The 17,808-nt window shown below is 46.3% G+C and overlaps 1 protein-coding gene across 1 annotated transcript in view; it reads right to left on the bottom strand.

Moving 5' to 3' along the window:
- LOC144505065 (organic cation/carnitine transporter 2-like) overlaps positions 1 to 15,265 on the bottom strand; it is a 74,322-nt gene extending 59,057 nt beyond the window's left edge. The window contains exons 1-2 of the mRNA XM_078230813.1: positions 14,686 to 15,265; positions 3,035 to 3,138 (exon numbers count right to left, since the gene is read on the bottom strand). Coding sequence (XP_078086939.1) covers positions 3,035 to 3,138; positions 14,686 to 15,075 — 494 coding nt within the window. The 5' untranslated portion in view covers positions 15,076 to 15,265. The remainder of the gene's footprint in view (positions 1 to 3,034; positions 3,139 to 14,685) is intronic.
- Positions 15,266 to 17,808: the final 2,543 nt, after the last annotated feature.

The raw sequence follows: 17,808 nt of genomic DNA, 5'->3' as shown, positions 1-17,808 counted from the left end.
GAATGAGCCGAAACCAACCATTGATAGATACAGACATAAGGAAATGTACCCATTCATAAGAACAATAGTATGTTAAATGTCTATATCTGTTTGTACCTGCCTAAACTATGTGATAATGTTCAAATCACCGGTCCATTCATTGTGTGAAAAGTATAAAGATGGACCGCTCCCGACATTCTAGCGAGAAAAGGTATTCTACTAACTTGTGCCTTATTTCCTGGAGCTCCGTTAAATAAATCGTATTTTCTGAATCTCGAAGTCTGACTACTGGTCGATTTTTCCCACAACAGTTTGGAAGCAGGCATTGGCATTTAATCAAACGGAATAGGTGGGGATCCTGCTTCCCTCACCCTGATTAAGTCAATGGAGGCCCTTACAGATAATTAATGCCCAATTAAGGGCTCCTTCATGTCACCACTGGTATTCCCCCAACAGAAGGTGGGCCTGTCACCATAAATATAGCAAACCACTTCAGAGTACTTGTGGTCTCTGAGGCAGCGAGAGTGGGGGCACTCAGTTTATGGTCGATTGGATCGGGAAGAGGGGGATCACCCACTGAGAGCTAGCCCACTGTCCTTACTGGCCATCTTCCCCCGCCCCCATATCCTAAATTCCCACCCTTCATCATTTACATATGGCTTTGGTTACACCCAAGAGGCAGCCACAAAAACGTGGGATGGGGTGGGGAGGTAAGGCGGTGTCTGCTGAATGTAGTGGAATGAAGTGGTGCAGATTATTAGGCTGGTACATACCAAGATCATTGCAACAGCGTCAGCAAGAATATGTAGGATAGTTCTGCCTTATGCACCTCCTCAAGTCAGGTACATAAAAACAGAAGTAGGCCGTCGAGCCAGCTCCGCTTTCAATTAGCTCATGGCTGATCATCTAGCTGAATGCCACTTTGTCATGATATCCCCATATCTCTTAATGTCAGATTGCACCAACCACATTTATCTATCTGGCATGAAGCACAAGTTACAGATGATGTGACTGTGAACTGCTTGCTTTCCACTCCAGCCCCTTTCCTTCACCTCAACACTCCCCTTCTGCGTTTCAGCTTTCAAAAACCCAACTGCCAGCTCGCCAAACAATGTAACCTCACCATGAAGTACAGCAGATATCGAATGAAAGAAGCACCATCGCAGCAAGTCCAAAGACGTGCTGGTTAGGTTGATTGGCCATGCTAAATTGACCCTAGTGTCAGGGAGATTAGCAGGATAGATGCGTGGGGTTGTGGGAATAGGGTCTCGGTGGGATTGTGGTCGGTGCAGACTTGATGGGCCGAATGGCCTCCTTCTGCACTGTAGGGTTTCTGATGCGCTATCAATAAGGCGAAAGACTACCGATATGCCAATATAAGTGTAGGCTTTTATTCACAACAGAATCAGGAGCAGATCCCAACAAATAACCGACCTGGACTGAACAAGGGGGAGAAGACAGCCACCTTTATACTAGGTGCTGAGGGGAGGACCCAAACTGGAAGGGGATGTGTCCAGGTATGACAAGCACACACAACGGTGGTCCATATAGGACAAAGGCACAACTGAGGTCCACCACAGTTTCTATGATCGCTCAATCTGACACTCTCAGTCACCAGGTCAGGTAGCACTTTAGTGGGTAGTATAGAGATCAGAACAGAAGGTGATGAATCTCTGTGCATGGATAAGCTGCAAACAAGCCAGGGATAGGAAAGCACACGTGCTGACCCCCTGGAGGATGAGGCTGACCCCCTGGAGGATGAGGCTGCAGAAAATTCTGTTGTACGGGACTCAGTTGAGGCTTTTGCTTTGTGACTTACAGGAAAAGGCTGATGGATAGAGACAAAGAGATGCTTTGTTCATTCGGAGTTCTGCCACAGAGCCCGTTGTCATTGTCAAGGAACATGGGGTGCAGTTTGGCTCCAACTTCCACAGGGTTTCACACACAGTTTGGGGTTCATCCTTCAACATGGCAGTAGTGGCCAAGTCCTTGAGAGCACTTGATGTAGCGTTGGGTGACTGATGTCTCAGCTTCTGTTGCAGCACAGACAGAACTCACCTAAAGCAGTGGAAGCTCCGACTGACATCAGGAGATCCCTGCTGCTCTGCCTGACATATGCAGACTCAATCTATGTAATCATGGCCGTAGATATCAGTGCATAAAGGGTCTCACAATAATCCAGCAATTTGTGCTTCAGCAGATTACTAAAACTGCTGAGAAATTACTCTGGGGAAAGGGCCATGGAGTCCACTCTCAGAAGGACAGAATTCATGTTCCCCCCACTCCAATTTCACAAGTACCCCTTGCTGCTTTCTGTTAATGAGTTACTTCATTGCAGTGTTAATGTAAGCTTACTTGTGACAATCATAAATGAACTTAAACTTAAAACTCAACACATCCATTAAGGGAAAGCACAAGAGGTGAAAAGTTGAGTGCTATCGTGTGCATTGTTGTAAATGTTGTTGGATAAGGTTTGCCTGGACAGGTTGGTTCGTGGTGTCTTTAATTACAGGAAATCAGCAAAGAGAATATTCTGATGATCCCTCATAGGGTGTAAGATGGGGAATTACGGAGTAATGGTGATCTGGGAATCTTCCCAAATGAATTTGAATCTGATGAGGTCTTCACGGACTGCCTGTCAGAGTGTTGTCATACAGGATGCCGCCATCCTCCTTCCTCCTAATATCATAGCAACAGGGGTAACTCATTCAGCCCCTCGAGCCTGTTCTACCATTTAGTTACATTCTAGCAGATTTGTGACATCAGCTCATATCCCCACCTTTGTCCCATATCTCTTAATATCATTGGTGAACAAAAAGCAGTCAATCTCAGTTTTAAACGTAACAATTGATCTCAGATTAATTGCTGTTTGTGGAAGAGAGTTTCCCTTTCTGTAAAGTAACACAAATAAGTAAATTCAATCCTGGAAGATCTGGCTCATGACTCCAATGACTCCTAGTTTTACAAAAGCTCCTCCCCTGCCAACAGGCCATTTTTGTTGGTGTTAATTAGGAAGACGATTCCTTCTCCAGGATTCAATAAAGGGAAAACTCACCTGTCAGATAGCTGTCCAGAGATAAAAGAACCAACCAGCACTCCCAGGAAGAACATTGACATGGAAAATGGCCCTTTCCAGTCATCTTTACACACCAAATCCCACTGAAAATGCAAAAAGAAATTAAAAATAACTTACATGTATTTTGGCAAAAATCGCAGTAAAAATCATTTTGCTAGCATTGGCCCAAGGAAGGATGGGATTGCATTTGAAAAAAAGTCTGTTTCATTCACCAAACCTCCTGTCATGTCAGCCTCAAATCAATGGCAGCTTTTTACACCTCTAATCCAGAGGGCTGTGGGAGGCTTCAGCAGCTAATCTCGGCTGTCACTTCAGTTCAGCACCGAGGGAATACAGTGTTTCATATCAGATGTTAAACTGATAGGCCAGTTAGCCGAACATCAGTGGCAGGCAAAATGCAGGAGTTTATTATTAAGGACGTGATAACAGGACAATTCGAAATGTCTACGGGATTAGACAAAGTCAACATTGATTTGTGAGAGGGGAACCATGTTTGACAAACCTGATTAAGTTTTTTGAGGATGTAACTAGCAGAATAGATAAGGGAGAACCAGTGAATGTGGTGGATTGGGATTTTCAGACAGCTTTTGTTAAATGTTATGAACAACACAGATGTTAAATGCATGGGTGTCCCAAAACCCCAAAGAGTAACTTGGTACATCGGTTCCAGTGGTGTTTTTCAGTATTATATAAGCAAGGCTGTACAAAGTAGTGAGGAAATATTCCAGTTGTTGTGTGAACAATTAACAAAGAATATTATAATAAAACAGATGCAAAAACACACACACACAACAAGAAGGACTATAATACTCGATGACACTTGAGGATGCTGCTGGCTATACCCACATATTTTGCATGAAACTATCCCTTGGTCCCCAAAACTACCTACGCTTTACATGAACTCTGAAACACTGCTTTTCCCAAACAACATCCAAAATTAAGTAACTTTATGAGCTAAATTCAGCAAAAGATGACCACATGTCTGGGAAATAGTCTTCTGGTTCAGCAAAGGTGGAAAAATGCAGCTTCTCTCGGTAGACTACAGCTGTATCTTGCTGCAGTTCTGATGTTAGCTGCCTCACTCCCTTTTCTTTTTAGTGTTCTAAAGTTGCACTATTTCTTTTCCTTTGATTTTATCCCCTTGTGGAGTTAGCTTTTGGCAGGTATGTGTCAATTCCTTATCTCTCCACTTTGAAGTTATCACTTCAAAAGTTCTCTGTCGTCACGTATGTAAAATATTTGTTTTCCACGGATAGGCATCTCATCATTTCTTCAGCCATCTGCCTCGAATCAACTCCCTGTTTTGCTTGCTTTTTATATTTCTTAATTTTCCCCAATTTTTAACATAAAGTCCCACATAAGAGGTTGGTGTTTAAAATTGAAGCACATGGGATTGAGGGTAATATACTGACGTGGACGGAGAATTTCATAGCAACAGGAGAATAGGAATAAATGGGTCTTTTTCCGAGTGGCAGGCAGTGACTAGTGAAGTACCACAGAGACCAGTGCTTGGGCCCCAGCTATTCACAGCATAAATCAACAATTTGGATGAGGGAATCAAATGTATAATTTCGAAGCTTGCTGATGACACAAAACTAGGTGGAATTTGAGTGGTGAGGAGGATGCTAAGAGGCTTCAAGGCAATTTAGACAAGTTGAATGAATTGGAAAATACACACCAGATGCAATATAGAACCATAGAAAATTACAGCTCAGAAACAGGCCTTTTGGCCCTTCTTGTCTGTGCCGAACCATTTTATGCCTAGTCCCACTGACCTGCACTTGGACCATATCCCTCCACACCCCTCTCATCCATGAACCCGTCCAAGTTTTTCTTAAATGTTAAAAGTGACCCCGCATTTACCACTTTATCCGGCAGCTCATTCCACACTCCCACCACTCTCTGCGTGAAGAAGCCCCCCCTAATATTCCCTTTAAACTTTTCTCCTTTCACCCTTAACCCATGCCCTCTGGTTTTTTTCTCCCCTAGCCTCAGCGGAAAAAGCCTGCTTGCATTCACTCTATCTATACCCATCAAAATCTTATACACCTCTATCAAATCTCCCCTCAATCTTCTACGCTCCAGGGAATAAAGTCCCAACCTATTCAATCTCTCTCTGTAACTCAGCTTCTCAAGTCCCGGCAACATCCTTGTGAACCTTCTCTGCACTCTTTCAATCTTATTTACATCCTTCCTGTAACTAGGTGACCAAAACTGTACACAATACTCCAAATTCGGCCTCACCAATGCCTTATATAACCTTACCATAACACTCCAACTTTTATACTCGATACTCCGATTTATAAAGGCCAATGTACCAAAGGCACTCTTTACGACCCTATCCACCTGTGACGTCACTTTTAGGGAATTCTGTACCTGTATTCCCAGATCCCTCTGTTCAACTGCACTCTTCAGAGTCCTACCATTTACCCTGTACGTTCTTCTTTGGTTTGTCCCTCCAAAGTGCAATATCTCACACTTGTCCGCGTTAAACTCCATTTGCCATTTTTCAGCCCATTTTTCTAGTTGGTCCAAATCCCTCTGCAAGCTTTGAAAACCTTCCTCACTGTCCACTACACCTCCAATCTTTGTATCATCAGCAAACTTGCTGATCCAATTGACCACATTATCATCCAGATCATTGATATAGATGACAAACAACAATGGACCCAACACCGATCCCTGCGGCACACCACTAGTACATTGGGGAAACTATGCAGACGCTGCGACAACGGATGAATGAACACCGCTCGACAATCACCAGGCAAGACTGTTCTCTTCCTGTTGGGGAGCACTTCAGCGGTCACGGGCATTCGGCCTCTGATATTCGGGTAAGCGTTCTCCAAGGCTGCCTTCGCGACACACGACGGTGCAGAGTCGCTGAGCAGAAACCGATAGCCAAGTTCCGCACACACGAGGACGGCCTCAACCGGGATATTGGGTTCATGGCACACTATTTGTAACCCCCACAGAGTTTCACTGGCTGTCTTGTCTGGAGACAATACACATCTTTTTAGCCTGTCTTGATGCTCTCTCCACTCACATTGTTTTGTTTCTTAAAGACTTGATTAGTTGTAAGTATTCGCATTCCAACCATTATTCATGTAAATTGAGTTTGTGTCTTTATATGCTCTGTTTGTGAACAGAATTCCCACTCACCTGAAGAAGGGGCTTGCAGCTCCGAAAGCTTGTGTGGCTTTTGCTACCAAATAAACCTGTTGGACTTTAACCTGGTGTTGTTAAACTTCTTACTGTGCACACCACTAGTCACAGGCCTCCACTCAGAGAAGCAATCCTCCACAACCACTCTCTGACTTCTTCCATTGAGCCAGTGTCTTATCCAATTTACCACCTCGCCATGTATACCTAGCGACTGAACCTTCCTAACTAACCTCCCATGAGGGACCTTGTCAAAGGCCTTGCTGAAATCCAGGTAGACAACATCCACCGCCTTCCCTTCATCCACTTTCCTGGTAACCTCCTCGAAAAACTCTAATAGATTGGTCAAACATGACCTACCATGCACAAAGCCATGTTGACTCTGTCTATCCAAATATTTGTAGATCCTATCTCTTATCACACCTTCCAATAACTTGCCCACCACCAACGTCAAACTTATTGGCCGATAATTTCCCGGATTTCTTTTGGAACCTTTTTTAAACAACGGAACAACATGAGCCACCCTCCAATCATCCGGCACCTCCCCCGTGAATACTGACATTTTAAATATGTCTGCCAGGGCCCCTGCAAGTTCAACACTAGCTTCCCTCAAGGTCCGTGGGAATACCCTGTCCAGTCCTGGGGATTTATCCACTCTGATTTGCCTCAAGACAGCGAGCACCCCCTCCCCTTTAATCTGTAAAGCTTCCATGGCCTTCCTACCAGTTTGCCCTATTTCCGTAGACTCCATGCCCGTTTCCTCAGTAAATACGGATGCAAAAAAACCATTTAGTATCTCCCCCATCTCTTTTGGTTCCATACACAGTCTACCACTCTGGTCTTCAAGAGGACCAATTTTATCCCTCACTATCCTTTTGCTCCTAACATACCTATAGAAGCTCTTTGGATTTTCCTTCACTCTGTCTGCCAAAGCAACCTCATGTCTTCTTTTAGCCCTCTTGATTTCCCTCTTAAGTAGCTTCTTGCACTTTTTATACTCCTCGAGCATCTGATGTGTTCCTTGCTGCCTGTACATTTCATACAACTCTCTCTTCCTCTTAATCAGTGTTACAATCTCCCTTGAGAACCAAGGTTCCTTATTCCTATTTACTTTGCCTTTAATCCTGACAGGAACATACAAACTCTGCATTCTCAACATTTCTCCTTTGAAGGCCTCCCACTTTCCATTTACATCCTTACCAGAGAACAGCCTGTGCCAATCCACACTTCCCAGATCCCTTCTCATTTCATCAAATTTGGCCTTTTTCCAGTTCAGAACTTCAACCCGAGGACCAGATCTATCCTTATCCACGATCAGGTTGAAACTAATGGCATTATGATCACTGGATCCAAAGTGTTCCCTCACACTCACATCCATCACCTGCCCTAACTCATTTCCCAATAGGAGATCCAATATCGCATCCTCTCTAGTTGGCACCTCTATATACTGATGTAGAAAATTCTCCTGAACACATTTTACAAACTCTACCCCGTCTAAACCTTTAACAGTATGCGAGTCCCAATCTATATGTGGAAAATTAAAATCCCCTACTATCACAACTTTGTGTTTCTTGCAGTTGTCAGCTACCTCTCCGCTGATTTGCTCCTCCAATTCTCGCTGACTATTGGGTGGTCTATAATACAAGCCCATTAATGTGGTCATACCTTTCCTGTTTCTCAGCTCCACCCATAGGGCCTCTGTAGACAAGCTCCCTAATCTATCCTGCCTGAGTACCGCTGTAACATTTTCCCTGACCAACAATGCCACCCCCCCACCTTTTATCCCTCTGCCTCTATCCCGCCTGAAACATTGGAACCCTGGAACATTGAGCTGCCAGTCCTGCCCCTCCTGTAGCCAAGTTTCACTAATGGCTATAATGTCATATTTCCATGTGTCTATCCACGCCTTCAGCTCATCTGCCTTCCCCACAATACTCCTGGCATTGAAATAGACACACCTCAAAAAATTATTTCCACCACATTCTACCCTTCCATTTGTGATTTTGCTTGAACTAACCTGTCTTTTTACCCCTGCTCCACTATCTGCTCTGGCACTCTGGTTCCCACCCCCCTGCAAATCTAGTTTAAACGCTCCCCAATAACACTAGCAAATCTCCCTGCAAGTATATTGGTCCCCTTGTAGTTTAGGTGTAACCCGTCTCTCTTGTACAGGTCCCACCTGCCCCAAAAGAGGTCCCAATGATCCAAGAATTGGAAACCCTGCCCCCTGCACCAGTTCCTCAGCCATGTGTTTATCTGCCTAAGCATCCTACTCCTGCCCTCACTGGCATGTGGCTCAGGTAGCAATCCTGAGATTACTACCCTCGGGGTCCTGCTTTTTAACTTCCTTCCAAGCTCTTTGTACTCACTCTTTAGGACCTCCTCACTCTTCCTTCCCACGTCATTGGTACCGACGTGTACCACGACATCTGGCTGATCACCTTCCCACTTTAGAACGCTGTGCACGCGATCAGAGACATCGCTGACCTTGGCACCTGGGAGGCAACAAACCATGCGGGAGTCTCTGTCCCGATCACAGAACCTCCGGTCTATACCTCTGACCATTGAGTCCCCTATCACTACTGCTCTCCTCTTCTTCATCCCACCCTTTTGCGCTGTAGAACCAGACGCAGTATCAGAGTTCCGGCTGTTGCAGCTTGTCCCAGGTATAATGTGGACAAATGTGAAGTTACCCACTTTGTTAGGAAAAACAGAACAGCAGAGTACTATTTAAATGGTGATAGATTGGAGAATGTTGATGTACAAAGGGACCTGGGTGTCCCTGTGTACCAGCAATTGAAAGCAAACATACAGGTGCAGCAAGCAGTTATAAAGGCAAATGGTATGTTGTATTTCCATTTGATTACAGGAGCAAGGCTGCCTTACTGCAGTTGTACAGGGCCGCACGGGAACCACAGCTGGAGTATTGTGTCCAGACTGACTTGTCTGTGTGTTTGACGGATATGTTAGAAACCCTCAAAGTCCATCTCCATGGCAACGTGTAACTTCCTTTCAGGTTGAAATACTAATCAGCTATCCTTGAGACCCCAATTATTTTATCTTGGGAAGTAAGTAGGACAATTTAAAGCATAACGGTTTACAATTTAACTGACCTATTGGAGGCAGTCTCCCTGAGTTGCAGATGATAGCAAAATAGAACGAAAAGAGTTTTACCAGGCACAAAATTGATTGTGGTCAAGTTGAAAGGGTGGAGGTTAGAATTGATGAAGACCTTTGCTGGAATTTTACCGCCTTGCCCGCCCAAGGCTCATAAGATCCTGCCCAAGCCCAACGGAGAATGCTGTTCTGCAGGTCTTGTCCGCCCTAATTCCAGGGCGGACGTGCCGATAAAATTCTGGCATCTATGGCACACCCATAAAGAGAGTACAATTTCCCAAGGGCGGCAGAAGCAGATCTGACTACTTTGGTTGATTCTTTAGTAGAGCAAGGGGATTAAAACCAATAGCTGACAACAATCTGGCTAAGACCAAGTGTAGTATGGTCGGCAGCCCATGGTCGGCCGCACTTGGTTGAGGTCATTAGGTTACACTGAAGCTTCATATGTTTCATATGAAGCAATTTTTTAAAGCGGCATCTCGGCCTTTTGACTAAGATGCAAATGAGCTCAAGTCTTGGAGGAGGAACCTCCCCCTTCTCCAATCAGCTTGGCTCATGTAGATCAGGCCCAGGACAGGGTGGTTTGGTCGCTCGCCCTGTCTTGTCAGCCTGGATCTGAAATGTCTCAACTTGTTGAGACTCTGAATTGGATTTGATTTGGTTGAATTGGAAAAGTATATATAAAAAAAAATAGCTGACAACAATCTCACCCAGGCCCTACCCCTGTAACCCCAAGTATTTACCCTGCTAATCTCCCTGACACTAAGGGGCAATTGAACATGGCCAGTCAACCTAACCCACACATTTTTAGACAGCGGGAGGAAACTGGAGCACCCAGAGGAAACCCACACAGACACGGAGCAAATGTACAAATTCCACACAGAGTTACCCTAGGCCGAAATTGAACCCGTGTCCCTGGCGCTGTGAGGCAGCAGTGCTAGCAATTGTGCCACCGTGCCACCCCAAGTTTTTAAATCACCCACTCTTATTCAGGTGGGTGATTAAGTGAATATTGGCCACAGAATTGAACACTGTCCACAGTTAAATGCCCATCGTCACATGTTAAGTTGCAACCATCTTAACAAGTTCCACTCCAACTCCATTTTCAAGTTTGTTGGTGACACCACCGTGGTAGATCGGATCTCAAGCAATGACGAGATGGAGTAGCGGAAAGAGATCGAGATTTTGGTGAAATGGTGCAACGACAATGGTCTCTCCCTCAACGTCAACAAAATGAAAGAAATAGTCATTGACTTCAGGAAGCGTAATGGAGGACATGTCCCTGTCTACGTCAATGGGGATGAAATGGAAATGGTTGCGAGGTTCAAGTTTCTAAGTGTCCAGATCACCACCAACCTGTTCTGGTCCCTCTACACTGATGCTATAGTTCAGAAAGCCCACTAACACCTCTACTTTCTCAAGAGGCTAAGGAAATTCAGCATACCCGCTATGACTCTCACCAATTTTTACAGATGCACCATAGAAAGCATTCTTTCTGGTTGTATTACAACTTGATATGGTTCCTGCCCTGACCAAGACTGCAAGAAACTAAAAAAGATTTCCTTTTTCCTCTGATGGAGAAATCCAGCACGAGGGGGCATGGCTTTAAATTGAGGGGGGGTAGTTATAGAACCGATGTCAGGGGTAGGTTCTTTACCCAGAGGGTGGTGAGGGATTGGAATGCCCTGCCAGCATCAGCTGTAAATGCGCCTAGTTTGGGGGCGTTTAAGAGATCCGTAGATAGGTTCATGGACGAAAAGAAATTGGTTTAGGTTGGAGGGTCACAGTTTTTTTTTTTAACTGGTCGGTGCAACATCGTGGGCCGAAGGGCCTGTTCTGCGCTGTAATGTTCTATGTTCTATGTTCTATTGTGAACGTAGTCCAGTCCATCACGCAAGACAGCCTAGATCCATTGGCTCTGTCTACACTTTCCGTCGCCTTGGAAAAGCTGCCAGCATAATTAAGGACCCCATGCTCTCTTCCACCTTCTTCCATTGGGAAAAAGATACAAAAGTCTGAGGTCATGTATCAACTGACTCAAGAACAGTTTCTTTCCTGCTGCCACCAGATTTTTGAATGGATACCATATATTAAACTGATCTTTTTCTATACCCTAGCTATGACAATAACACCATATTCTGCACCCTCTCCTTTCCTTCTGCCCTATGTACTCTATGTATGGTATGTACAAGGAACTCCTTGCTTTATCCTTCATCCTGTAATAGATCATCAGTCACTTATAACTATCTTAAAAATGCCTCCCCACATTGTGTCTGCATGGTTGCAATATATGATACTAAAGCTACAACACTACAACCTCAGCGTCATCTACAAACATGGTAAGGAACTGCATTGTTGTACTTGGCTGACACCCCCTCCAGTGCCTTCTTACCCACTACAGACCAGGCAGATTGTATAGACATCATGGCAATAGTAGTGTTGTCCTTTCATAGAATCGAGGACCTCAGAGATGGCTTACGGTCAGACATCACATGCAGACAATTGCACAACATCATCAGCGCTCCGAAAGCTCGTGCTACCAAATAAAACTTTTGGATTTTAACCTGGTGTTGTGGGACTTCTTACTGTGCCTACCCCAGTCCAACGCCGCCATCTCCACATCATCATGAGGGGCTGGCCAGAATCCTCAAGGCAGCTTCCCTACGAGTCCGCACATTCTTCACTATCAATGATAAACTGACCGTACATGATGGACTGATACTGTATGGCCAGCGATTTCGCTTCAGAGGTACTACACCCAAAAACTTCACCAGGGGCACCCCAGATTGGAAGCAACCAAATATAGAGCCATGGATTCATTGCACTAGTTCTCCATGTATGCAGACATGGAAAGGGAAATCTCCAGACGTACACAACGCAATGCATTCAAGCCGCATCAATGAAATGTATCATTTCTTTTGCATGAGGTCCTGGTCCTGCCATGGTCATTTACAGCAGCTGACAAATGGCACAGTAAGAAGTCTCACAACATCAGGTTAAAATCTGACAGGTTTATTTGGAATCACAAGCTTTCGGAGCGCTGCTCCTTCATCAGATGAAGGATGAAGATGAAGATGAAGGAGCAGCACTCCAAAAGCTTGTGATTCCAAATAAACCTGTTGAACTTTAACCTGGTGTTCATAGAATCATAGAATCCTACAGTGCAGAAGGAGGCCATTCGGCCCATCAAGCCTGCACTGACCACTATCCCACCCAGACCTTAACCCCATAACCTCATACATTTCCCCTAGCCAGTCCCCCTGACACTAAGGGGCAATTTAGTATGGCCAATCCACCTAACCCGCACATCTTTGAACTGTGGGAGGAAACCGGAGCACCCGGAGGAAACCCACGCAGACATGGGAAGAATGTGCAGACTCCACACAGACAGTAATGCAAGCCGGGAATCGTGGGTATTGTGAGACTTCTTACTGTGCCCACCCCAGTCCAACGCCGGCATCTCCACATCATTTTCAAATGGAACCGTAAATTTAGTTTTAGTAACATTTAGTTTTAGTTGATTCATATTCTGGGTGGTTTGAACTCAAAAACTACTGCCAAACATGATGAGGAACAACATCATCATCAAACTCAAGAGACATTTCACCACACGTGGCATCCTGCAGATACAATGTTCATCAATTCATATCCACTGAATTCTGTGGCTTTGCACATAGAACATAGAACAGTACAGCACAGAACAGGCCCTTCGGCCCATGATGTTGTGCCGAGCTTTATCTGAAACCAAGATCAAGCTATCCCACTCCCTATCATCCTGGTGTGCTCCATGTGCCTTTCCAATAACCGCTTAAATGTTCCTAAAGTGTCTGACTCCACTATCATTGAAGGCAGTCCATCCCACACCCCAACCACTCTCTGCGTAAAGAACCTACCTCTGATATCCTTCCTGTATCTCCCACCATGAACCCTATAGTTATGCCCCCTTGTAATAGCTCCATCCACCCGAGGAAATAGTCTTTGAACGTTCACTCTATCTATCCCCTTCATCATTTTATAAACCTCTATTAAGTCTCCCCTCAGCCTCCTCCGCTCCAGAGAGAACAGCCCTAGCTCCCTCAACCTTTCCTCATAAGACCTACCCTCCAAACCAGGCGGCATCCTGGTAAATCTCCTCTGCACTCTTTCCAGCACTTCCACATCCTTCTTATAGTGAGGTGACCAGAACTGCACACAATATTCCAAATGTGGTCTCACCAAGGTCCTGTACAGTTGCAGCATAACCCCACGGCTCTTAAACTCCATCCCCCTGTTAATAAAAGCTAACACACTATAGGCCTTCTTCACCGCTCTATCCACTTGAGTGGCAACCTTCAGAGATCTGTGGATATGGACCCCAAGATCTCTCTGTTCCTCCACAGTCTTCAGAACCCTACTTTTGACCCTGTAATCCACATTTAAATTAGTCCTACCAAAATGAATCACCTCACATTTGTCAGGGTTAAACTCCATTTGCCATTTTTCAGCCCAGCTTTGCATCCTATCTATGTCTCTTTGCAGCCTACAACAGCCCTCCACCTCATCCACTACTCCACCAATCTTGGTGTCATCAGCAAATTTACTGATCCACCCTTCAGCCCCCTCCTCTAAGTCATTAATAAAAATCACAAAGAGCAGAGGACCAAGCACTGATCCCTGTGGCACTCCGCTAGCAACCTGCCTCCAGTCCGAAAATTTTCCATCCACCACCACCCTCTGTCTTCGATCAGATAGCCAGTTACCTATCCAATCGGCCAACTTTCCCTCTATCCCACACCTCCTTACTTTCATCATAAGCCGACCATGGGGGACCTTATCAAACGCCTTACTAAAATCCATGTATATGACATCAACTGCCCTACCTTCATCAACACACTTAGTTACCTCCTCAAAAAATTCAATCAAATTTGTGAGGCACGACTTGCCCTTCACGAATCCGTGCTGACTGTCCTGGATTAATCGAGATTTTTTTTGCCTGTGTGTGGTAAGATTTGACTATTAAGTCGCCCAAAAAATGGTGTGAATTTCTCCTGTGTGGCATTTAGAATTTTTTTTTGGTTAGATCACGTCCCCTGTGCATTGCAGGAGAAGAAACAAGATTGGATTCAATGGATAACAAACTGAAACAGGAGTTAAAATTCAAAACACTAATGCTTAGAGAGGCAAAGACACTGAAGTTAAATGTTAATGTATATCTATCCCGAGAACAGGGAAGATAAAGAATTGCAGCTGTCCGGTCACATTTCAATCCCAGTGTATCTGCTCCTTTTACTCAACACGAAATTGAAATACACGAGTTACCCTAATCTCAGAGTCCCTACTGTCAGCGCAATGACTGTGTTCCTTCAGCCACTTACCTCGCTGACGATGGTGGAGATGTACTGATCCTTACTGTACTCCCAACCATCCAAACAGGTCTCCTGTTCTAGCTCAGACATGTTGAAGGAATCCGGATCTGGAAAAGTCTGCGAAAGATTCACGATCACATCCAGCCGGTACCGTCTACATTTGCTGTGCTGGAGTTTGCCTTTTTCCAGTTCCAGAGGGATAGTCCTATTGATCCACGCTTCACTCAGATTGAGATTCCCGGGAATTAAACAGCGATGCTCTGGAATATCCCCGACAAAAACTATGGACAATCCACAGAAACCATTGGGGATGACACTGAGGCTCAGAAGGAAGAAGACAACTTTCTGGTAGGGTCCCCATTCTCCGAGGAAAGCGGCGATTTCATCGTAGTCCCGCATGCTGGTGACAGCGAGGGGAAGAGACTGGCAGCGATTAACTTCTGCGAAACTGCAAGAATTTACCTTTGGTGGACAGAGTGGAGAAACAGCCTGGAGTCATTTCGAAGCCTGGCTCAATATCAGTCGTTTCCACATTTGAATAGTAATCCGATCTTCCCCCAGCACTGAGAGAGCTCCTCCCAAATGGAACAGCCTTTGGCAGATACTCTGCTGTTTTAAACACAGTTTCTCATGTCCCTTGCGAAACACATTGCTGACAGAATGCTGAAATGATTGGTTGTGGTTAAACTGGGTGCAGGTGCATCGTTCCTTGAAAGTGGTTTCACAGGTAGGCAGGGTGGTTCTGGTGGACCTCAGTTGTGCCTTTGTCCTATATGGACCACCGTTGTGTGTGTTTGTCATACCTGGACACATCCCCTTCCAGTTTGGTTCCTCCCCTCAGCACCTAGTATAAAGGTGGCTGTCTTCTCCCCCTTGTTCAGTCCAGGTCGGTTAATTGTTGGGATCTGCTCCTGATTCTGTTGTGAATAAAAGCCTACACTTATATTGGCATATCGGTAGTCTTTCGCCTTATTGATAGCGCATCAATTTTATTCACAACAGTTACTAGTATGGAGCAGTTTCTAAAACCCGACAAGTTAGCATTAGACCCTCAAGAGGTTGGAGCCTCTGATAAATTTGATCATTGGTTGGACTGCTTCGAAGCATTCGTCGACACCGCTGCGGCCATCGACACCGACGCTGCTAAACTCCACGTGCTCCGCGCCCGGGTAAGCGAAACTGTCTATGGAATCTTCCGGGACGCTGCTACTTACGCGGACGCTATCGAACTCCTAAAAGGGCAGTTCCGAAAGAGCCCTAACGTGGTTTACGCCAGACACCTCCTAACTACCCGCAAACAGCAGCCAGGAGAATCGTGCGCCCAATTTCTGCGCGCCCTGTGAGTCCTCGCCCGAGCATGCGACTGTAAGGCTGTTTCAGCAGCACAGAACACGGAGGATCTGATCCGCGACGCCTACGTTGCGGGCATTGAGTCTACATACATCCAGCAGCGTCTGCTGGAACAAGATGACCTAGACCTCCGGAAAACGGCCACGATGGCTGAAACGTTAGAAGCAGCCTCCCATAATCTCGGGTCTTACCTTGGATCCCGTTCCACCGAGGGCTCCACTGCGACGGCTGCTCCAGCAGGGCCCAAATGTTACTTTTGTGGCCTCCCTAAGCACCCTCGGCGTCACTGCCCGGCAAAGGACGCGATTTGCTCCGGATGCGGTAAGCTAGGCCACTTTGTTAAAGTCTGCAGAGCAAAGCCGCTTCTGAAGACTCGTGGAGCCATGTGTGCTCCGAGGGCGCGGCCATCTTTGATGCAGGCGGCGGCTGCGCGCGAATCGCCATCTTGGATGCGGTCACCGGAAGTGCGGGAATCGCCATCTTTGATGCGGTCACCGGAAGTGCGGGAGTCGCCATCTTTGAGACTGGCATCAAGGCAAGCTGAGCAGGAAGCTTCATCCGTGACGTCATCAGACGGCGACGAAGATGGATTCTTCTTTAATTCAACAGTGGCATCGATTTGCCTGGACCAGTCGCAGCCACATCAACTCTCCAAGTCCATAATGGAGATCAAGGTAAATGGTTATGCAGAAAACTGCCTGTTTGACTGTGGGAGCACGGAAAGTTTTATACACTCTCGCACAGTGCGTCAATATGCCCTTCCCGTGCGACCCTGGAGCCAGACCATCTCCATGGCCTCGAATTCTCACTCAGTGGAGGTCCTCGGGTGCTGCTTGGTGACGCTGACGGTACAGGGCACAGTCTACGAGCATTTTCGGCTCCTCGTGCTGCCGCGACTCTGCGCAGCTGTACTGCTGGGGTTAGATTTCCTCAGCCATCATAGGAGCGTCATCCTGCAGTACGATGGCCCTTATCCCCCGCTCTCCGTCTGCAAGGCGCCGTCACGGCAGCGCCCCTCACGCACCACCTGCAGTCTCTCGACCCTCAAGATCACCCCCCCCCCCGTTATTTGATAACCTCACCCCGGATTGTAGGCCTATAGCCACCAAGAGTAGGCGCTATTGTGCGGATGACCGGGCCTTCATTCGGTCCGAGGTACAACGTTTGCTCCAGGAAGGGATTATCCAGGCCAGCACCAGCCCCTGGAGGGCGCAAGTGGTCGTAGTTAAATCGGGGGAGAAACACCGCATGGTGATTGACTACAGCCAGACCATAAACAGGTATACCCAACTAGATGCATATCCTCTTCCCCGTATCGCGGACATAGTCAACCGCACCGCGCACTATAGGGTTTTTTCAACGATCGATTTGAAATCGGCTTACCACCAGCTCCCTATCCGCTCGGAGGATCGCCCATACACTGCCTTTGAGGCGGATGGCCGCCTCTACCAGTTCCTCCGAGTCCCCTTTGGTGTCACCAATGGGGTCTCAGTCTTCCAACGGGCCATGGATCAAATGGTGGACCAGCACGGACTACGGGCCACTTTCCCGTATCTGGATAACGTCACCATCTGCGGCCATGACCTGCAGGACCATGATGCCAACCTACAAAAATTCCTTCGTACGGCCACTCTCCTGAACCTCACATACAATGAGGCGAAGTGTGTTTTCCGGACACGCCGCCTCGCCATCCTTGGGTACGTGATAGAAAATGGTGTCCTTGGCCCCGACCCAGCCCGTATGCGTCCCCTTATGCAGCTTCCCCTCCCTACTACCCTCAAA

Source organism: Mustelus asterias, chromosome 16, assembly GCF_964213995.1.
Source record: "Mustelus asterias chromosome 16, sMusAst1.hap1.1, whole genome shotgun sequence".
Taxonomy (NCBI): domain Eukaryota; kingdom Metazoa; phylum Chordata; class Chondrichthyes; order Carcharhiniformes; family Triakidae; genus Mustelus; species Mustelus asterias.
Note: the sequence above shows the minus strand (reverse complement) of the source record. Positions and strands in the feature narration are given on the sequence as shown.